Consider the following 23686-nt stretch of genomic DNA (forward strand, 5'->3'; position numbering starts at 1 on the left):
TTTCTGACCTCAAGCCCATTAAACTGCTTTGTGGTGAAACAGAACCTCGACTGCCACCCAGACCTTCTAATCCAACATCAGTGTCTGACCTTACAAATGCTCCAAAATCGCATTGCTGTTGTAGCCTCAAAGAGAGGACAGACACCACATTAATGACCATGGTTTTAAAATAAAAGGTCTAATAAGCTCACTGTCAGGTGTCCACACAGTTTTTGGCCATATAGTGTAATCGGGTAAGGACAACTGATAAAATGTAACAATTAGAAAGGAAAATAACCCTGACTTACATTACTTTTTGTGTCTAATGGAGGCTCTTGAGGGTTTAAACAGGCATGTGCCACTTTAATGACATGTTCAAGTTTTCGCGGCTGTTCCTCGACTTTTGCCGCCAGGAATAATGTGGTTGGAGAAATGATCTTGTAAAAAAAAGAAGAAATTCTGTTAGCACCTATTATAAGGATGTGTATTTACATGCTATTTTACATTTCTTTCAAATTAAATTATAAACACACAGTCTATTAAGCACACCATAAACAACATAAAATCATGAAATGCCCCTTTTTCTTTGCTTGATATCCTACAGTTCAATATGGTACGGATCCAAATCCAATCTGTTTTCAGTGGTGTTTAATTATCTTTACACCTTTTTTCACGGCACTTCTTAAATAAAGTCTTTCGCAGTTGAGTTTACTCCATTAGGTCCTTACAGAACTGTACAGACCACTTATGTGGGCTCATGGATGTAAAAGCTTACCATGAAGTGACATGAAGTCACTTGTTAATTGCTTCTTAAATTCTACATTTGACATTTATGACCAAGGCTAAACAAAGATAATAAGAATAGAGACTTACGTTTCTGTGAAACTTGGTGAAAGAGTGATACATGTAAAATCTGTGCATGTAAACAATTGCAGTATTTATTGTCAGTTGAGAGCTGTGGTGGGAATTAAGGAATCATTGATGACATTGATACTTTAGACCCAATATAAATGCCTGTAAATAAAAAGACGCTGCAGTTCATCTGAGGAAAGCTCAAGAATAAAATACAAGCTAGCATTAACACTAAGTCTAAATTAATATTAACGATTCTCTATACAGTGTTATGTGTGACTGTGTTGCATTGTACTATAAAGATGTTTAAATAAAAGAGCAAAGTTCACATTTCTAGATGCATTAAATGTAAATATAACAGCAGATGGAAATTTATATATACAGTGTATCACAAAAGTGAGTACACCCCTCACATTTCTGCAAATATTTCATTATATCTTTTCATGGGACAACACTATAGAAATAAAACTTGGATGTAACTTAGAGTAGTCAGTGTACAGCCTGTATAGCAGTGTAGATTTACTGTCTTCTGAAAATAACTCAACACACAGCCATTAATGTCTAAATAGCTGGCAACATAAGTGAGTACACCCCACAGTGAACATGTCCAAATTGTGCCCAAAGTGTCAATATTTTGTGTGACCACCATTATTATCCAGCACTGCCTTAACCCCCCTGGGCATGGAATTCACCAGAGCTGCACAGGTTGCTACTGGAATCCTCTTCCACTCCTCCATGATGACATCACGGAGCTGGTGGATGTTAGACACCTTGAACTCCTCCACCTTCCACTTGAGGATGCGCCACAAGTGCTCAATTGGGTTTAGTCCATCACCTTTACCTTCAGCTTCCTCAGCAAGGCAGTTGTCATCTTGGAGGTTGTGTTTGGGGTCGTTATCCTGTTGGAAAACTGCCATGAGGCCCAGTTTTCGAAGGGAGGGGATCATGCTCTGTTTCAGAATGTCACAGTACATGTTGGAATTCATGTTTCCCTCAATGAACTGCAGCTCCCCAGTGCCAGCAACACTCATGCAGCCCAAGACCATGATGCTACCACCACCATGCTTGACTGTAGGCAAGATACAGTTGTCTTGGTACTTCTCACCAGGGCGCCGCCACACATGCTGGACACCGTCTGAGCCAAACAAGTTTGTCTTGGTCTCGTCAGACCACAGGGCATTCCAGTAATCCATGTTCTTGGACTGCTTGTCTTCAGCGAACTGTTTGCGGGCTTTCTTGTGCGTCAGCTTCCTTCTGGGATGACGACCATGCAGACCGAGTTGATGCAGTGTGTGGCGTATGGTCTGAGCACTGACAGGCTGACCTCCCACGTCTTCAACCTCTGCAGCAATGCTGGCAGCACTCATGTGTCTATTTTTTAAAGCCAACCTCTGGATATGACGCCGAACACGTGGACTCAACTTCTTTGGTCGACCCTGGCGAAGCCTGTTCCGAGTGGAACCTGTCCTGGAAAACCGCTGTATGACCTTGGCCACCATGCTGTAGTTCAGTTTCAGGGTGTTAGCAATCTTCTTATAGCCCAGGCCATCTTTGTGGAGAGCAACAATTCTATTTCTCACATCCTCAGAGAGTTCTTTGCCATGAGGTGCCATGTTGAATATCCAGTGGCCAGTATGAGAGAATTGTACCCAAAACACCAAATTTAACAGCCCTGCTCCCCATTTACACCTGGGACCTTGACACATGGCACCAGGGAGGGACAACAACACATTTGGGCACAATTTGGACATGTTCACTGTGGGGTGTACTAACTTATGTTGCCAGCTATTTAGACATTAATGGCTGTGTGTTGAGTTATTTTCAGAAGACAGTAAATCTACACTGCTATACAAGCTGTACACTGACTACTCTAAGTTATATCCAAGTTTCATGTCTATAGTGTTGTCCCATGAAAAGATATAATGAAATATTTGCAGAAATGTGAGGGGTGTACTCACTTTTGTGATACACTGTACATATACAGGGGTTGGACAATGAAACTGAAACACCTGTCATTTTAGTGTGGGAGGTTTCATGGCTAAATTGGACCAGTTTGGTGGCCAATCTTCATTAATTGCACATTGCACCAGTAAGAGCAGAGTGTGAAGGTTCAATTAGCAGGGTAAGAGCACAGTTTTGCTCAAAATATTGCAATGCACACAACATTATGGGTGACATACCAGAGTTCAAAAGAGGACAAATTGTTGGTGCACGTCTTGCTGGCACATCTGTGACCAAGACAGCAAGTCTTTGTGATGTATCAAGAGCCACGGTATCCAGGGTAATGTCAGCATACCACCAAGAAGGACAAACCACATCCAACAGGATTAACTGTGGACGCAAGAGGAAGCTGTCTGAAAGGGATGTTCGGGTGCTAACCCGGATTGTATCCAAAAAACATAAAACCACGGCTGCCCAAATCACGGCAGAATTAAATGTGCACCTCAACTCTCCTGTTTCCACCAGAACTGTCCGTCGGGAGCTCCACAGGGTCAATATACACGGCCGGGCTGCTATAGCCAAACCTTTGGTCACTCGTGCCAATGCCAAACGTCGGTTTCAATGGTGCAAGGAGCGCAAATCTTGGGCTGTGGACAATGTGAAACATGTATTGTTCTCTGATGAGTCCACCTTTACTGTTTTCCCCACATCCGGGAGAGTTACGGTGTGGAGAAGCCCCAAAGAAGCGTACCACCCAGACTGTTGCATGCCCAGAGTGAAGCATGGGGGTGGATCAGTGATGGTTTGGGCTGCCATATCATGGCATTCCCTTGGCCCAATACTTGTGCTAGATGGGCGCGTCACTGCCAACCATTCTGGAGGACCATGTGCATCCAATGGCGGTGCCGTGTATCAGGATGACAATGCACCAATACACACAGCAAGACTGGTGAAAGATTGGTTTGATGAACATGAAAGTGAAGTTGAACATCTCCCATGGCCTGCACAGTCACCAGATCTAAATATTATTGAGCCACTTTGGGGTGTTTTGGAGAAGCGAGTCAGGAAACGTTTTCCTCCACCAGCATCACGTAGTGACCTGGCCACTATCCTGCAAGAAGAATGGCTTAAAATCCCTCTGACCACTGTGCAGGACTTGTATATGTCATTTCCAAGACAAATTGACGCTGTATTGGCCGCAAAAGGAGGCCCTACACCATACTAATAAATTATTGTGGTCTAAAACCAGGTGTTTCAGTTATTTTGTCCAACCCCTGTAGATAGATAACCGTGTCTGTGGTTAAATGATCTTAAATAGTTGTATAATCTGCTGTTATATAAACGTGCCATCGAAGCGTCACTGATATTAGAACTGAAAACAACTGGGTGTCGACTCCCAACTTTGATCTAAAAGAGCCGGCTCAAAGAATCGACTCCGGCAAACAACACACTATTCGTAGCTAAAACGATACTTAGCTTGTTGTGCTAGTTATACACACATCCACACCAAGTCACGTCTTGTTTCTTTCATTATTACAGGTGTCCGTCTAACAACATTGCATTCAAAAGTGGTACATTAAACCTACATTCTGAGTAACTCAGCTCTAAAAAAAAACTCGGCTCCGACTGACAGCGCCATTTCCTCTACATCGGCTAGTCACTGCTAGGCTAACTTTAACCCAGCGACTGTGGAAGGATACACATTAAGCCTCTGTCCCATATCCTGAACAAGATTTGCAGCTTGTTGTCTGTAGGAGAGCTCCTTGTCCGGCTCTACTCCGCACCGCCGCGACGGTGTAGTTTCCAGCTGCTCCCGGGAAAAGAACCATTTTTTGGAAGATCCCCGGTGCGCCGCCATTACTCCCTCTCTCTCTCACACACACACGCCAACGTCTTTGCACTAACAGCGTCAGCGTGCTACGTCAGCACGTTCATTACGCAGCCCCCTCTTCCTGTTAGCGTCAATGGCGGCTCAATTCGAGCAACATTTACTGTCGCCAACTGTACTGTACTGCTGCCCGCTGCATTAAAACTGCACACTTTATTACACCAACTACATCACTCCTTGATGAAATACACTCCTTATACCTGTATTCCTTGGTTCTATGGTGGCCTCTTTCCTACTCTTCGAAATAAAAGGGTGGTGAGCCGACCTCTCAGAGCTGTACATTGTTTTTGTTTTGGCATGTTGACAGTGTGTACAGTTATAAAAATCTAGTACTGCACTAGCAGTTTAGGGCTGGACATTCCACAATAAAGTGATGAATGTCTTCACGGAAAGTGGTGGCTTTAAACCAGTGAAATTCAAGTCATTTTTTTGGACATGTTCATAAGCCACTGAAAGGCAAATTAATAATGATCGTTACAACCATCCGGTTAGCTTATAACAGAGTACAAATACGTGTCTGTCTCGGCATTGCGACAGACTGTGGATAGGTAGATGAAAACTCAATCCATCTGCCCTAAAACTGAATGTATGGACACCCTACAACTACATGACTACTAAACACTGTATTGTCCCTAAAATAAAACTTAGTGAGTCAAATAATTTAAACTTTGTGACATTACATACAAATGTATCATGCTAAAATACACTGCTTATGCTTTTATTACTTGGTTCTAAATGAAACATCTTTGCTAAGATCGTACAGAGCACAAACTTTTTGAACCATTCCAGTGCGGATTCTGTCAGTTCCATAGCATAAAATCTGCCACTGCCAGTTTAGTAATCTTCTCACCCAAGGGGTCCCACAAGGCATAGTCTTGGGACCCCTCCTGTTTACTATATACTCTCTTTTGGATGCATTATATGACGTTTCAGACTAGACTACATGGATGATACAGAGATCTATCTCAGGACAAAATCAATAATTCATCCACCACTTAGTCACTTAAAAACATGCCTTTCAAAAATCAAACTGAATAATCAAAACAAATCACGACTTCTTTATGTTAAATAACAATAATACTGAGCAGTTGGTTTGAAATCTGGTTGTTATCCTTGATTCAACTCTTTCATTTGACACCTTCATTCATGGGTTTGTAAAACTTTTATCTTTTACTTAGATACTATTGTTAAAATCTGACCATGCCTTTCTCAATCTGCCGCTGAATCTATGATTCACACTTTTATTTCAAGCCATCTGGACTACTGCAACTTCTTCTTGTCGGCAGCATTTCATCTCTCCTTCACAAGCCTCAGATAGTTCAGAATTCTGCTACTTGTCTTCTCACTCACACCCAGTTGCACCAACACATTACATCCATTCTGCAGGATCTGCATTGGCATCCTGTGAAGTACCGCACTCACTTTAAAGATCTCCTTCTTACGTTCAAAGCTCTCAACCAACTTGCTCCACTTTACCTGCCCGATTTTCTTTTTTTATTATTACAAACCATCTCACTCTCTTAGGTCTTCTTCTGCTGGTCTTCTTACTGTTCCTACATTCTACCTACATTCAAGTTCAGTGACAGAGCATTTTCCAGTCTGGAACTGACTCCCCTTGTATGTCCATATACTTTCTTTCCATTTTAAATAGATATATAAAATCCTTATACTGCAAATAAATCCATATGTATAATATATTTTTAATCCATATATATATATATATATATATATATATATACAGTGTATCACAAAAGTGAGTACACCCCTCACATTTCTGCAGATATTTAAGTATATCTTTTCATGGGACAACACTGACAAAATGACACTTTGACACAATGAAAAGTAGTCTGTGTGCAGCTTATATAACAGTGTAAATTTATTCTTCCCTCAAAATAACTCAATATACAGCCATTAATGTCTAAACCACCGGCAACAAAAGTGAGTACACCCCTAAGAGACTACACCCCTAAATGTCCAAATTGAGCACTGCTTGTCATTTTCCCTCCAAAATGTCATGTGATTTGTTAGTGTTACTAGGTCTCAGGTGTCCATAGGGAGCAGGTGTGTTCAATTTAGTAGTACAGCTCTCACACTCTCTCATACTGGTCACTGAAAGTTCCAACATGGCACCTCATGGCAAAGAACTCTCTGAGGATCTTAAAAGACGAATTGTTGCACTACATGAAGATGGCCAAGGCTACAAGAAGATTGCCAACACCCTGAAACTGAGCTGCAGCACAGTGGCCAAGATCATCCAGCGTTTTAAAAGAGCAGGGTCCACTCAGAACAGACCTCGCGTTGGTCATCCGAAGAAGCTGAGTGCACGTGCTTAGCGTCACATCCAACTGCTGTCTTTGAAAGATAGGCGCAGGAGTGCTGTCAGCATTGCTGCAGAGATTGAAAAGGTGGGGGGTCAGCCTGTCAGTGCTCAGACCATACGCCGCACACTACATCAAATTGGTCTGCATGGCTGTCACCCCAGAAGGAAGCCTCTTCTGAAGTCTCTACACAAGAAAGCCCGCAAACAGTTTGCTGAAGACATGTCAACAAAGGACATGGATTACTGGAACCATGTCCTATGGTCTGGTGAGACCAAGATTAATTTGTTTGGTTCAGATGGTCTCAAGCATGTGTGGCGGCAATCAGGTGAGGAGTACAAAGATAAGTGTGTCATGCCTACAGTCAAGCATGGTGGTGGGAATGCCATGGTCTGGGGCTGCATGAGTGCAGCAGGTGTTGGGGAGTTACATTTCATTGAGGGACACATGAACTCCAATATGTACTGTGAAATACTGAAGCAGAGCATGATCCCCTCCCTCCAGAAACTGGGTCGCAGGGCAGTGTTCCAGCATGATAATGACCCCAAACACGCCTCTAAGACGACCACTGCTTTATTGAAGAGGCTGAGGGTAAAGGTGATGGACTGGCCAAGCATGTCTCCAGACCTAAACCCAATAGAACATCTTTGGGGCATCCTCAAGCGGAAGGTGGAGGAGCGCAAAGTCTCGAATATCCGCCAGCTCCGTGATGTCGTCATGGAGGAGTGGAAAAGCATTCCAGTGGCAACCTGTGAAGCTCTGGTAAACTCCATGCCCAGGAGAGTTAAGGCAGTTCTGGGAAATAATGGTGGCCACACAAAATATTGACACTTCAGGAACTTTCACTTAGGGGTGTACTCACTTTTGTTGCCGGTGGTTTAGACATTAATGGCTGTATATTGAGTTATTTTGAGGGAAGAATAAATTTACACTGTTATATAAGCTGCACACAGACTACTTTTCATTGTGTCAAAGTGTCATTTTGTCAGTGTTGTCCCATGAAAATATATACTTAAATATCTGCAGAAATGTGAGGGGTGTACTCACTTTTGTGATACACTGTATATATATATCCTATGTATTATTATTAATAATTGTAGTGGTTAAGGTACTGGACTAGTAATCTGAAGATTGCCGGTTCAAACTTCACCACTGCCTGGTTGCCACTGTTGGGCCATTGAGCAAGGCCCTTAACCTTAAATTGCTTAGACTGTATACTGTAAGTCGCTTTGGATAAAGGTGTCTGCTAAATGCTGAAAATGTAAATGTATAAGGGTCCCTGATAGACCCATATACCTCATTGTATTCACTGTATTTTCCTGGGTAAGTTGATGTATTAATCAAATAATGAACTTAATATAAAAAACACATCATGGCTGCAGTTTAATTAGTTTGAACTTGAATAATAATTAATGCTTTTAAATGTAAAGTTAGCAGACTAACAAATTATTGTTTAATTATATGATCATGCTATAAGCTTTTTTATAAGACTTGTCTTGGTGTTGTCAACTTAACCATTTTACAATACAGAAGTGGCCTCTAAAACAGCAGACAGCAAAGACCTGTTATTTGTGTTGTTTTTTATTGTAAGAACTTTGCATGTTGAGAATGTGGACTTCCTCTGAAATAACAGAGGTACAGGTGTCAGGTTGTTCTATGGCCAAAGGTATGTGGACCCTACTTTCATTTTTTGTATTTAGGCAGTTAATTCACAGCTTTTTATTTATTTCCTGTTTTAGCATGACTCTACCCCTGTGCACAAGGCCCATAAATACATGATGTGATGGGTTTGGTGTAAAGGAACCCCTGTGACTGTTCAGAACCTCAACATAACCCCATTAAACAGCTTTGGGATAAATTGGAATGTTGATTGCAAGCTAGTCTTTCTCACCCAACATTAGTGTGTGATCTCACAAATGCTCCTTTGGCGGCTCTATAATTATGGAGTTTCTGTATTGCAATGGGATGTCACAACAAGCTTATGGTTAGGTGTCCACATACTGTACCATTGGCTATATAGTCTGTGCTAGATGTAATTAACATTGCCTTTGCACAACTTTTCATGACTGATAAATCTCACCCCTATATTTATTTTCTGACTGCTATACATTTTCCCTTGCACATCACTCAAAATGTTTTCTCTGAAGACCTAAAAAATCAAGAGCATTTCCTGCCAGGAGTTTGTCCTACAAAAAGAGTAAAGAAATACAAATTTAGCCCAATATTGACAGACATTTTATATCAGAAAGGTCTTTAAAATTTCTTTTAAATATCAGTCTGAGGGAATGTGATACCTTTAGTGTGCTATCATATTGACTCATGGATTCTATCAACATTCCAGGCTCTAGTTCTCCAAGTGGAAATGGGTAATCTGTTCCTAACATCACCTTATCCTGTAATAGAAAGTAAGTAAGGAAATGACTAACCCTATACAGACACATGAATCGGCTAAAAAAGAAGCCATTCAAATTGGTTGAAGGCTTTGGCTGCATTCATAATTGCATATTTTTGCTGTTATTTGCTTACTCTAAATACTGTATAACCATATGGCATTTTACTCTTTTACCATCCTCATAAAAATCCCCTTATCTGAGGGAATTGCTATTATTACTGCTCTTAGAAGGACTGTCCACAGACTTTATCAGTTCAATGGAACAGTGGCTGCTCAGTGTTTAAGACACTGGACTAATCAAAAGGTTGCCAGTCATGATGTGGAGGGCAAAGGCTGGCAACTAGTGGGACAGTGGTAGCCTAGTGGGTAGAGCTTTGGGCTATCAACCGGAAGATTGGCGGTTCAAATCCAGGCTCTGCTATGCAGCCACTGTTGGGTCCTTGAGCAAGGCCCTTAACCCTGTCTGCTCCAGGGGCGCCATACGATGGCTGACCCTGCGCTCTGACCCCAGCTACCAAACAAGCTGGGATATGCGAAGAAAGAATTTCATTGTACTGTACATCTGTATATGTATATATGACAAATAAAGGATATCAATATCTCATCTATCACTGCCATGTTGGCACTGATAAGCCCCTAATATACCCTCTTGTGTATTCAGTCTTAACTGTAAGTTGTTTTGAATAAAAGTGTCTGCTAAATGGCACTACTATCAGCACTACAGCTCGACATGATTGTAGACTTTGAAGCCAAGTTGTAATGGCATACAGGCCCCTTACTGGTGTATGTAAACTATTAACTGTATTTAATATCAAAAATTAACTCCTGTTTATTGTCCAATACCGATCAGTACTTCATTAATTAATCTCGATTCCAAAATTCACTTAAGACACATCAGATTTCTTAAAATAAAGAACTGTTACCTTTCCTACAACATCAATGAGTAACTGAAGAGCGAGAGGGTCATGGACCAAAGAATCAGTGTAAAATGATCCCAAGTATTTGCGTGGATTGATTCTGTTGTCTGTAGCACATAGGTCTGGCCGCACATTAAATCCATGCTCGATTCGTCCAATCGTATAGGGAAAAGCACCACCTCGATGACATGATGTCACATTAAACACACAATTCATACCTATTACTTAATACTTTTCAGGCCAGTTGAAGTTTTTATGGTTTTACAACCTACCTCCATGAGCAAAGCAAACCTTTAGCTTTGGGAATCTTTCAAAAATGCCACCAAAGACCATGGAGCAAATTGCCATTGTAGTTTCTGAAGGCATACCTGGAGGAAAAGTAAGATGACAAGGTAGATATTATATTGACATTACAAGACATCTACTATTTAAAAATCATTCCCAACTTTGATGTTAAGTTGTTTTTAACGAGTGGAATTTAAACAAGGAAACACTGTATTCTACTGGTGGAGATTGTGAGAGGCCAGCCATCTTTTCAAGCAAATTTTGACGTCTGAAGAATACAGTGTTTCCTTGTTTAAATTCCACTCGTTAAAAACAACTTAATTGACATGAAATGTGGCCACTGTTTCTTTCATTTGCGGTTTGTTGCCATTGCCACGCCTCAGCCCGCCTAAAGCACTGCTAATCTAGAAAGTTTTCATTCATAAGTAGCGAGTTTGCACCATTTTTGCATTTTTCCTTTTGTAACCTACACTGTTTGTGAAGATGAGTGCGCAACCAAGAACAAAGAAACCAATAACAGTTTAATTCGGGAAAGACCACTGCAAAGATGGCTGTTTCATTCATACCTGGAAGAAGCTGACGGAGAATATACAGATCTCATGTTACATACAGAAATTTTAACCCTACAATCTGACATTCATATGAAGTCAAAGGCCCCTGGCTGAGGAAAAATATTCAAACGTAAGAAAACGTGCCACATATTTGACAGCATTTTTGAATCAACCAACTTGTTTGAAACAGTCTTTTCCCCACATAAAAACAATTAAGTCTAAATATCAGTCCACCCTTACTGATGAACACTTGTAAGCCTGCTTGAGAACTGACATCAGCAGCTACTGTCCAGACTACAAAAATCTGGCTGACACTATTCAGTGCAAATCATCAGAATACGGTTTGTGTGATTTTTCAGTCGCTTGCCCTGTAATGCTGAATATCAATATAGGATATTTGAAGTGCATTTGAAAAAGCTTCAAAGTTTTTCGAGAAATGATGAGGCCAACTTCTTTGAAAAGTAGATCGCGATGACCTGTCGACTGAAATACAGGTACTTATCACAGAGACTATTTATAAAGTCGAGACCCATAGCAGGAGAAAAAATCGAATTAAATAATTAAATCAATTTGGTCCACATTATTAACTGAGATTAAATCTTAGAACATTGCTTTTTTATAGAGTGAGATTACATCACACCCACCAACTAGCCATGGCAGCCAGTATTTTGCCATTCTCCCATCTGTCTGCATGTCCCATGGGTGCACGAATATTGAACAATTTAGCTCCTCAGCAGCCTGCAGGGAGAGAAAGAACGTTTACTATGAATCCAAATCCATATTTATCCCTTATTATCAACAACCACTTACAGTTCAGTTTAAAGTAACTTTGTCCTATAAAAACAGTTCCAGATACCTAACAAAACAACAAGCAAAAGAACACAATGGCAAAAACAACTAGGTGGCAGTACCGAGCTTTCCCACAGCAATGCCCTTCGTTATATACACAAAAATACAAAACAATTGAGGGTTAAGGACCTTGTTCAGAAACTCAGAAGTGGGGCATCTAACTACTAGTCCCATACCTTAACCACTGAGCCACCACTGCCCTACATTCAACACAAAGGTGTTCAGTGGGGTTGGGTCTGGGCGTTACATGAGTTCCATCACACAAAACATGTTAAACCACATATCTAAGAGCCTCACTTTAAACACAGAGCCAAAATCATGGTCAAACTGCTGTCACAGGTTGGAAGGATATATGCACAGTCGAGTCACATTATTATGACCACCAGCTTATATGCAATGTAACCGCAATGTGCAGCACAGACAGCAGCTAGACGGGCTGGGAGTGACTCAATAAGGTCCTGGTAGGTTGTCACAGGTATCTGGAGCCATGCTGACCACAGTGCATCCCACAGTTGCTGGAGGGGTGTGGGAGAGGATCCATAGAGCTAACACAACAGATGCTCAATTGGGTTCAAGTCTAGGCAATTAGGGGACCAGGGTGATACTTGGAAGTCTTGGTCATGCTCTTCCAACCAATGTCGGACATTTCTAGCCATGTGACATGTAACATTGTCTTGCTGGAAGATCCCATCCGCCCCAGGGAAGACGATTTTACCCATGGTACTTTTACCCATGACAGCAATGAGGGATATACAGTGTATCACAAAAGTGAGTACACCCCTCACATTTCTGCAGATATTTAAGTATATCTTTTCATGGGACAACACTGACAAAATGACACTTTGACACAATGAAAAGTAGTCTGTGTGCAGCTTATATAACAGTGTAAATTTATTCTTCCCTCAAAATAACTCAATATACAGCCATTAATGTCTAAACCACCGGCAACAAAAGTGAGTACACCCATTAGTGAAAGTTCCTGAAGTGTCAATATTTTGTGTGGCCACCATTATTTCCCAGAACTGCCTTAACTCTCCTGGGCATGGAGTTTACCAGAGCTTCACAGGTTGCCACTGGAATGCTTTTCCACTTCTCCATGACGACATCACGGAGCTGGCGGATATTCGAGACTTTGCGCTCCTCCACCTTCCGCTTGAGGATGCCCCAAAGATGTTCTATTGGGTTTAGGTCTGGAGACATGCTTGGCCAGTCCATCACCTTTACCCTCAGCCTCTTCAATAAAGCAGTGGTCGTCTTAGAGGTGTGTTTGGGGTCATTATCATGCTGGAACACTGCCCTGCGACCCAGTTTCCGGAGGGAGGGGATCATGCTCTGCTTCAGTATTTCACAGTACATATTGGAGTTCATGTGTCCCTCAATGAAATGGAACTCCCCAACACCTGCTGCACTCATGCAGCCCCAGACCATGGCATTCCCACCACCATGCTTGACTGTAGGCATGACACACTTAGCTTTGTACTCCTCACCTGATTGCCGCCACACATGCTTGAGACCATCTGAACCAAACAAATTAATCTTGGTCTCATCAGACCATAGGACATGGTTCCAGTAATCCATGTCCTTTGTTGACATGTCTTCAGCAAACTGTTTGCGGGCTTTCTTGTGTAGAGACTTCAGAAGAGGCTTCCTTCTGGGGTGACAGCCATGCAGACCAATTTGATGTAGTGTGCGGCGTATGGTCTGAGCACTGACAGGCTGACCCCCCACCTTTTCAATCTCTGCAGCAATGCTGACAGCACTCCTGCGCCTATCTTTCAAAGACAGCAGTTGGATGTGACGCTGAGCACGTGCACTCAGCTTCTTTGGACGACCAACGCGAGGTCTGTTCTGAGTGGACCCTGCTCTTTTAAAACGCTGGATGACCTTTGCCATTGTGCTGCAGCTCAGTTTCAGGGTGTCGGCAATCTTCTTGTAGCCTTGGCCATCTTCATGTAGTGCAACAATTCGTCTTTTAAGATCCTCAGAGAGTTCTTTGCCATGAGGTGCCATGTTGGAACTTTCAGTGACCAGTATGAGAGAGTGTGAGAGCTGTACTACTAAATTGAACACACCTGCTCCCTATGCACACCTGAGACCTAGTAACACTAACGAGTCACATGACATTTTGGAGGGAAAATGACAAGCAGTGCTCAATTTGGACATTTAGGGGTGTAGTCTCTTAGGGGTGTACTCACTTTTGTTGCCGGTGGTTTAGACATTAATGGCTGTATATTGAGTTATTTTGAGGGAAGAATAAATTTACACTGTTATATAAGCTGCACACAGACTACTTTTCATTGTGTCAAAGTGTCATTTTGTCAGTGTTGTCCCATGAAAAGATATACTTAAATATCTGCAGAAATGTGAGGGGTGTACTCACTTTTGTGATACACTGTATTTGCACACCTTATATACACACCAAGCCAGCTCAAGAAACATGAAACACAAGTAGGAAATGGTTATAATAATGTGACTTGACTGTGTATTATATAACTCCAGACATCCCAAGTTGCAAAAACTCATTTCAGGGAGGTACCCCCGGCCCAGGACCTTGACCCCATCCCCCCAAGCCCAAAAAAAAAAAAAAAGAAAGCTAAAAAACCTCTCGCACACACCAAAGGATATGGGCGATAACAAAACTTTTAGGAGCTGCTAACTGAGCTACTTAGCTAACTGTTCGCGACACAAACACATTAATGTGTACTACATAGTGCACTAGATAGTGTGAAAGATAATAGATTTATGTTCCCTACATAGTGCACTAAATTGTTTCTTAGAAAAGAATTTATGTTCCTTACTTAGTGCACTACATAGTGTACTAGATAATAGACTTATGTTTCTTACATAATGCATTAAATTGTATATCAGATAACGAATTTATGTTCCCTACGTAGTGCACTAGATAGTGAATTACACAATTGGTTTATGTTCCCTACACAGTGCGCTAGATTGTATATCAGATCACGGATTTATGTTCCCTACATAGTGCACTAGAGAGTGTACTAGATAACGCATTCATGTTCACTACATAGTGCACTAGAAAGTATAACTAGATGATGATTTGTGTTCCTTATATAGTGCACTAGATAGTGTATTACATAATTAATTATGTTCCCTACATAGTTTACTAAATTGTAAACCAGATAACGGATTTATGCTCCCTACATAGTGCACTAGACAGTATATTAGACAATTGATTTATGCTCCCTACACAGTGCGCTAGATTGTATATCAGATAACGGATTTAATACGCGATCGGGTGAAAAAAGTCTGTCGCCTGCGTGCGTGCGTGCGTGTGTGTGCGCTCTTGGCCGCTCGTTCTAGATTCCGGGAGATTTTATCTGACTTGCGGGCATCAGGGAGCCGCTATGTATATGCGGGAGACTCCCGGAACTTCCGGGAGACTTGGGATGTCTGTAACTCATTTTATACACCTGAACTCAATCATTACTTAAGCTGTCTACAACTGTTGGCAAAATATAATTTGTCACATGAAATGGTGTGTAAACACGATATTCAGAAAGGCAGAGATTTCTCATGATAGCATCCCTTCTGAGTTATAATACATGCTTTGTTCAAGACTTGTTTACCTATTTTGGAAGTCATTTGACAGGACGAACATACTTAAAGGAGAACAATAATGAATTCATTCTCTAAGAGCACATGCCCGATTTACAGAAAATGCCCTCCCTCCAACCAACTCCACAGTGCTAATTATTCTCTGTAAGACATCCAGCTACATATGGCTATAACTGTCAAATATTAAACACTCATTCCTACAATCATAGAGCAAACTTCCTTGCTGTGCCACTTAAACAGAGTTTACAGCCACCACAGGCTGAATACATTATTGATTGTACCTTATCCTGCCTACAATCCATCAATCCTGACTTACAGCATAAACAGGGTACAGCTCACGTGCGTTGAGGTCCCAGTTGTTGATATGTGAGCCAATCTGCACTCCCGGGAATCCTAGCTCCTTTACGCAGCGCTTCATTTCCTGCACGGCTAGCTCAGGCGCCTGCATGGGGAGGGTGCCAAGGCCCACGAAACGTTTCGGATATCGGCTCACAGTGGCCGCCAGGTCGTCGTTCAGAATCCTGCTCAGGTCCAGCGTATCCTGAGGTTTAGCCTTTTTTTGGGATTCAGAGAGATCGAACATAAAAGATATGTAGATAGACATAGATAGACAGTTCATTATCAATACAAATTTGTATGCTAGCAGCTATAGGAGTAATGCTTACCCAGTAGCTGAACATTACAGGCACTGTAGACAGAGCTTGAACTGTTACACCTGAAAGAAACACCAATAGCACTGTCATATAAGCTATCATTTCTCAGTACACCATCTGGCCAAATGTATGTGGACACATGCCCATGAGGGTGTTGGACATCCTATTTCAAACACAATGGGTATTAATACAGATTATTCCCCTCATCCTGTAACAGGCTTCATATGTGAGACACTGCCTATTAATATTCATAACTAGGAGTAGTGTCCACACACTTTTGGCTATGTAGTGCATATAGTTTTGTTTATGCATTTTCTCCCTTTTTCTCCCGATTTTTTAGCGCATCCAATTTTTACCCAATCGCATTATGCTTCCTCTCTACTGGTGCTGACCCCTGCCCCTGATTGAGGAGAGCGAACTGACACACGCCCCCTCCGACACGTGTGCAGTATTCGACTGCATTTTTTCACCTGCACGAGTTGAGTTCATATGCGATCTGCCTTGTGCACGGAGAGCCACACCCTGATCAGCATTATTCGTTCACTCTGTGCAGACGGCATCAATCAGCCAGCAGAGGTCGTAATTGCACCAGGTCCCTATCCGGCTCCCCACCTTGTATGAACAACAGTCAAATGTTGTTCATGTAGTCGCCCAGCCCAGACAGATGGCTTGCGTGTTTTACCGCTGCGCCACCTAAGCGGCTTATATAGTGCATATTTATAAACAATCAATTAAGACCTTTACCGTGTTCATCCATGTCACGTATCCGAGCCTCAGCATCCCAGCAGTTCTCCTGAATTACACGGAAAACCTTCCCATCCTTCATCATTTTGGCTTCTCCCTACAGATTTATTAACAAAAGCAAGTTTCTGATCATAATGAATCGCAAACAGACAGCAAGTATTCAATAAATGTATCTGTAACTTGTTTTTAACCATCCAAATGATGTAAAAATCCATTTAGACACGTTGTTTACAAGACATGTTGTTCTCTATGTGTTTATTATGGTAATTCGTCTTATTAATGGTTTTTAGTTTTGGTCCTATTGATGACATGGATAATGTAACATTATCATGGACTAGGGCTGTCAAATTTATTTCAAGTTTACACTTGTATTATAATTACTGAAATGATAATTGACCAGCATAATTAAATATGAATTAGTCAATCTAAACTGCTCTAGACATAGCAAACTATTTATTTATAATGACATATATGAACATTTTGTTATTTTTATTTTTAATGACTCCTTTTCCACAAAAAAAGCAGGAAATACTGAAAGTAGCTGTATAAGCGAGTGTCCCCAAACTTTTGACTTGACTTGTGAAAGATTCTTTGGTGTAAAAAAGAAGTTTGTCAGTTAAAAATTGAGCTTACTGGTAACAAGAACTCAAAGTGGGTTTAGACTAAAAATAAGGATCACTGGGGCTGATTGGTACAGTGGTCTACTACTCTAACCCACCACTACTAAGAACCAGAATTGAGTTTTAATGATGCCACTGGCCTGGTTACTGCATGCAGATACACATACACTATATGGCCAAAAGTATTTGGACACCTGACCATAAGCTTGTTAGACATCCCATTTCAAAAACCAGTTCCAAAGCTGTTCAGTGGAGCTGAGGTCAGGGTTCTGTGCAGGCCACTGGAGTTTGTTTAAACCAAGCTTTTCTTCATGTCTGTTGGCACAGTCATGCTGGAACAGAAAATGCCCTTCCCTAAACTGTTGCTGCATTTAATTTCCTTTATATAATCAATTTATTACACCTGTTAGCAACTGCTGTGGCTGAAACACATGAATCCAGTAACTAATAGGGGTGTCCCAATACTTTTGTCTGTATAGTATATTTCCAGGGTTGAGTGGGTGTAGCTAGTAACAAGTTTTAGGTACACCTCCACCAAGTGTTCAATTTCAACACCTGCACCAAAGTATGTGCACTACACTGCAGATAAATCTAAATACTTAAGCATTCTGGGAAAACAGCCAACCCTGCTGTCTCTTTAAAAACTCCTGGCCCCGTGTCCTAAATGATAGTCTGTTCTTCCTGTGCTGCCCACTCATTCTTCATAGGGGAGTTCATGAGCAGTGGAAGTCAGACAGAAGCCAACACACACCATGCAACTCGAAACTGAGCCATCTTACCCTCCCTTCTGATCATTAGAGCATTTTACTGCAGTATGGCGCATACCCTGCTACTGCAGAAAATGTAACAGTACTTTTTAAAAGTAGTTACACCCCAAGCTTTTTAAGACATATTTAGTAGCTAATACAGTCTAATTACTGTTATACAACATAATGGGAAAATTTGGTCCATTTATCTTTTTCCAGTTTAGTCAGGTCAGTTGGGGAGAGGTGGTATAAGCTCATCTAAGGTATCACAACAGATGTCCCACTTAGGACTTTCTCTGCTCTGTGTGCAGAGGAAAGCAGAGGGAAGGTTTTTATTTAATATAACAGTACTGTGCACAAAAATACTGACCAGAGTTCTGGTCCTTAATATGACATTTCTTTTTTAATAATTAAAAGTCTAGCCATTGTCTGATTTATAAAGGTCAACACTAGTGGCTCATTCTATTTGCATACTCCTAAATCTTCTCCGTGTTTATTATTGCCAAAGGGAAATCAGCCTTTCTGTCGTCCTATAACCCAGTTAACAATAAAACGTCATAAATTTGTGCTTTTGCCACCACTGTATCCTATTCAGGGTCGTGGTGGGTACAATTCACCAAGCAAAGGGTAGAAAACACCCCAGACAGGTTGCACCCCATCACAGAGCAAACGTATACATACACACACACACACACACACACACACACACACACACACACACACACACACACACACACAGGGACTGTGGGAGGAAACCAGAACTCTTGAAAGAAACCCACACAAACACGGGGAGAACATGCAATTTAAAAATAAACTGTATTTCACTGTATAATAATTAAAAATTTGATTTATCTCCTTTTCATCCACATATATATTATTTTATGTAAATGCAGCAATAATTCACAGTGATTACTATTCCTCTTACCTTACAGTGATGGTGGAGCTGGACAAACCCATCGTATCCATACCTCTAGAAAGCAAGAGAAACACAGTGAGAACTTAAATACATGTAGAAGTGTCATTAAGTGTATTAAGACACATAACCTAAAAGTACATGCTGCTATCAGCAACTGATCATGTCGGCACATGGGTGCAGGTCTCTAAGGTGCTAGCCCATCTCTATGGAGAGCTTGAGCTCTTTAGTTTGAACCTCACTGGTGCTACTGGCCTGACTGAGTGCTTAACAGACACAGTTAGCTGTATCTGAGGAAGGGAGGGTTGATTGGCATTTTTTCCTAAATGGAAAAATTGGACATACAAATTTGCCTTTTCAGTTTTACTTCTAAATATTCCAACCAATTTCCTGGTAATAAGTGCATATTATCTAAAAAAGGAAAGGATTTTAAAGCCATTTTCAAGATTTAGGACTCCACCAAACTACAATGTGAGCTAGAGACATTAAATCCAGCTGAACAAAACAAAAGGAATTCTACCCAAGTGTGCCAGACCTGTTGAAATTTTCTAAGGGGCTCAGCAACAACTAATCCAGGATGTCAACCCCCATCCCAGACATAGTCAAACATGTATGTATGTATGTAGATGGCTGCCCGGCCGATATCAACTTAAAATTCATATAAAAAGTGCAAAAGTATGTAGACACCTATACGTGAGATTTTGGAAGCTCTTGCTAGCTCTTGTTAGTGTGTCATTACACCTAATAGTAGGGCCCTAATAAATTCATGGGAAAATGTGCTTAACTTCACATACCTCATTTTCTCAAATATCACAGAAAAAAAGTGCCACATTTCACAGCAGTTACTATATAAAACTCAAAAATTAAATAACAGAATCAGTGGAAGCTAAAATACACAGCACAGCCTACCTCAATAGCTCGCTCTAAAAGATGAAAATTCTCATCCGTGTTTTCACACACCCCCCTCTGCATCCACAGAACTGGTTGGGAGTTTTCTGAACTCAGTTACCCGAGTAGTGTGTTTAACTGCTTTATACTTTAAGTTTTTGGACATTTTGACTAACCGATTGCTAACTGAATTGCTGTAGGATTGCTAGTGTAAGAGACTTGTCTGTGGTGTAGTGTGCTGACCAGTGTTGTGCCAGTTCACAGCTTTTCTGAACTAGTTCAAGTTCAGTTCATACATGCTCAAAGTGAACAGTTCACGTTCAAAGTTCACAATTTTAATTCTGAACTAGTTCAAAGTTCAGTTCATTTTACTTTTTTCGTGAGATATTCAAATAAATACTTTTTTTCACACTACAAGCTAGAAATCACTATACGTTCTTTGAAACTGCTCATTGTAGACATTTGCTCATGACACTGCAATTGTGGGTTTCTTACCAGGTGATGAAACTTGCAGCAGTACAGACAAGGTAGACCAGTTCTATACTTAGTGCAATGAAATCTACCAGCATTTAATTAAAAAAAGAATATATAATATGAAATATGTATATATTATTTGATATATATGATATTATATATACATATGTGTGTGTATGAAATGAAACTCTTGAATGAAGGTAATGAAGGCAAAACTCAAAGGCACAAAAAACTTTATTTTTAAGGAAACTGCGATGCATTGCGCACACAATGTCAAAACCATTTCTGTCTGGTGATACATGATTTAAGCGGCACCAGCGAGAATACAGGAGGGAGGAACTTTCTCTCGTTGCGTTTCAAAAGAGAAAACAGATGTCACTCAGTTTTCAATGGAAAACAAATTCCAACGTTCATTTACAGTGATGTCTGCCGTTCATGACACATAATGTGAACTAATTCACGTTCAAGTTCTTTATTAAAAATGTGTTGCGTTCAGTTCAACGTTCACGAAAAAATGAGCGTGTTCAATGAACGCGTTCTTTTGAACTCGTTCACGCACAACACTGGTGCTGACTATGTTTGATGTATGTGTTTACATATATAGTCCATTTCTGGATTCCATAATCAATAGAAAAGTGTTCTTCTCTACACATGTGATCTCTGTAGTTTGTGCTGCACCTCAAAAGAACAACCAGTAAAGTATTATGCTCCCGATAGTTTGTCTATGTACAGTTTATTTGTTACTTTAAAGACGCTCGGTTATAGTAAGACTGCCTCATAGTGCAAATTAACCAGTAAACGTGAGGCTGTTGAATGCTACGCAAATGAAAAATGTTCAATCGCTAAACACAGACCTTAAATTTTGAATTCCACCGCAAATTGCACATTTCACAGCTTGTGACGTGATTTTCACGGCAGTGAATTAGGTAGGGCCTTAACTATAAACAATAAATGTGGTTGAATTACCAGAACTTAATCATTTAAGGAAGCTTTCCACAAGCTTTTAAATCATGCACTCTTATATAGTATATGATGCAAAATAACAAGGTTTATTCGCACTGCACAGTGGGTTCAATAGAATAGAGCATCGAACCAAGAGTCACATTTGCACATGGTATCTATACAGAAAACCCTAATATTAGCTGAAACCGGTTTAAGATAGTTTTCCTTCAGACATTGTGTATTCTCTCTGGTTCAACTTATCTTCTAAAAACACCCTGCTTGACCTTACAATGGTATCGTAAAGATGTTATATGATTAACGGTCGCAACAGCCTGTACTTTCCACTAGAACAAACAATTCTTGAACTAGAACAAACAATTCTTCCACTTAAATGGTAAGTGATTTCTTTAAAACTCTTCTCCTGAGCATTGACAGTGAACGGGACAATTATTACCTCAGCTCCATACCTGCTCTGTTGACACAAGAAGAGACAAAGTCCTGACTGATTAATATTTCACCAATGCTGAGATTTTGAAAGCCAATTTTCAGTTCACTTTTTAATGCGTTCCATTACGCCTATTATTCATTATTAATTCTAACATATATTTTTTTAAATGCAAAACAAGAGCATGCAAAAAGAATGCACAATTTTTCCATGTTGGTATGTTTGGTATGTATATACTGCTGCAGTCTCACTACATTTTCTTCAACTTAACAACTTAAGCTTAGTCACATTATACAACTGATCACTTTCTAATCCACTTCTTGTACTCCTACCTCCTTCAGATCAGGCCATTCCCTGGGCAGAATATGATTATGGATGTCAATCTTCATCTTGTGTACAGCTCAGAAGTCCTACAGAATGTGCTCCTAGATATATAGAACAGTTAACGTCAATGACCAACCCTAGTCCTTGCACGTGCACCAGTAACTCTGCTCAGATGAAAGTCAACACACCCACCCTCCTTTTTCCGGACCAATAAATTTATGCTGCTTTCTAGTCCTGGCGTGACGTTGCTATAATTACTAATTACACGGTAACAAGCAGGATGACAAGGGGGAGAAAAGGAATTAGAACAAACAAACATCCAGTGGTTAAAGGCATGAGTATACGCTGACGTTACAGTTATTGCTTTTAGACAATGATCTGATTTGGATTTATTTACCTGACATTGATCATCCACAATCAGGGACATGTACAGCCAAAAAGGGACCTGTCTTGAATTAATGTAAAAATACATACAATAACATATACATTATTTTTACATACGTGCAAAAAAGGGTACTTATCTAAACTTGGCCACTGTGTGGAATCAACTGTTCTTGAAATGGGTGTAATGTAAATGTAGATTTGTTTGTATACAAACATCTACACTATGTAATCTATGATTCTGAAATCTACATTTTAAATTCATAATTAAGTTTGTTATTTGGGATTAAAACGTCATGTTTTACACTTTTTTTTTTACATTCATGACAAAAATGGTAGTTACAGGTTACACAAGATTCATCAGTTCACAAGTTAATGTCAAACACACACAGTCCAAAGACATGCAAGTGAGTTAAATTAGAGATACAAAATTGTCCATGACTGTGTTTTGACATTAAACCTGAACTGATGAATCTTGTGTAACCAGTAACTACTGGTTCTCTTATGAATTTAACCAAAGCGTGTAATATATATATAATAAAACCCCCTCCTTGTTTCTACCCTCACTGTCCATTTTATCAGCTCCACTGACCATATAGAAGCACTTTGTAGTTCTACAATTACTGAGTGTAGTCCATCTGTTTCTCTGCATGCTTTGTTAGCCCTTTTATGATGTTCTTTAATGGTCAGGACTCTCCCAGGTCCACTACAGAGTAGGTATTATTTAGGTGGTGGATCATTCTCAGCACTGCAGTGACACTGACATGGTGGTGGTGTGTTAGTGTGTGTTGTGCTGGTATGAGTGGATCAGACACAGCAATGCTGATGGGAGTTTTTAAACATCTCACTGTCACTGCTGGACTGAGAATAGTCCACCAACCAAAAATATGCAGCCAACAGCACCCCGTGGGCAGCATCCTGTGACCTCTGATGAAGGTCAAGAAGATGACCGACTCAAACAGCAGCAATAGATGAGCGATCGTCTCTGGCTTTACATCTACAAGG

At 40.6% G+C, this 23686-nt stretch overlaps 2 protein-coding genes across 4 annotated transcripts in view; both read right to left on the bottom strand.

Moving 5' to 3' along the window:
• Window positions 1-5627, bottom strand: part of ccnt2a (cyclin T2a) — a 14872-nt gene extending 9245 nt beyond the window's left edge. The window contains exons 1-3 of one of the 3 annotated variants that reach the window (XR_010014126.1): window positions 4473-5627; window positions 853-934; window positions 288-416 (exon numbers count right to left, since the gene is read on the bottom strand). Coding sequence is in view for 2 of the 3 variants with exons in the window: in XM_063005531.1 (XP_062861601.1) it covers window positions 288-416; window positions 853-934; window positions 4473-4630 (369 nt within the window). In the remaining variant the exon portion in view is untranslated. The remainder of the gene's footprint in view (window positions 1-287; window positions 417-852; window positions 935-4472) is intronic. The other 2 variants (XM_063005531.1, XM_063005530.1) reach the window with 2 other exon arrangements.
• A 2916-nt stretch (window positions 5628-8543) lies between these two features.
• On the bottom strand, window positions 8544-22442 carry acmsd (aminocarboxymuconate semialdehyde decarboxylase). Its single transcript, XM_063006537.1, has 10 exons — window positions 22309-22442; window positions 19240-19284; window positions 16949-17045; window positions 16217-16266; window positions 15868-16104; window positions 11768-11861; window positions 10560-10655; window positions 10294-10466; window positions 9273-9371; window positions 8544-9164 (listed from the first exon to the last, which is right to left on the bottom strand). The coding sequence occupies exons 1-10, from the start codon at window positions 22363-22365 to the stop codon at window positions 9102-9104; spliced, it is 1011 nt and encodes a 336-aa protein (XP_062862607.1). The 5' UTR covers window positions 22366-22442; the 3' UTR covers window positions 8544-9101.
• Window positions 22443-23686: the final 1244 nt, after the last annotated feature.

Source organism: Trichomycterus rosablanca, chromosome 12 (genome assembly GCF_030014385.1).
Source record: "Trichomycterus rosablanca isolate fTriRos1 chromosome 12, fTriRos1.hap1, whole genome shotgun sequence".
Taxonomy (NCBI): Eukaryota; Metazoa; Chordata; class Actinopteri; order Siluriformes; family Trichomycteridae; genus Trichomycterus; species Trichomycterus rosablanca.

Coding starts and splice junctions, on each gene's coding strand:
- acmsd (XM_063006537.1), bottom strand. CDS start 22,365: ATGAAGATTGACATCCATAATCATATTCTGCCCAGGGAATGGCCTGAT. Junction 17,046..19,239: donor AGCTCCACCATCACTGTAAG/GTAAGAGGAATA, acceptor ATAAATCTGTAG/GGAGAAGCCAAAATGATGAA. Junction 11,862..15,867: donor AGCTGTACCCTGTTTATGCT/GTAAGTCAGGAT, acceptor CTCTCCCTGCAG/GCTGCTGAGGAGCTAAATTG.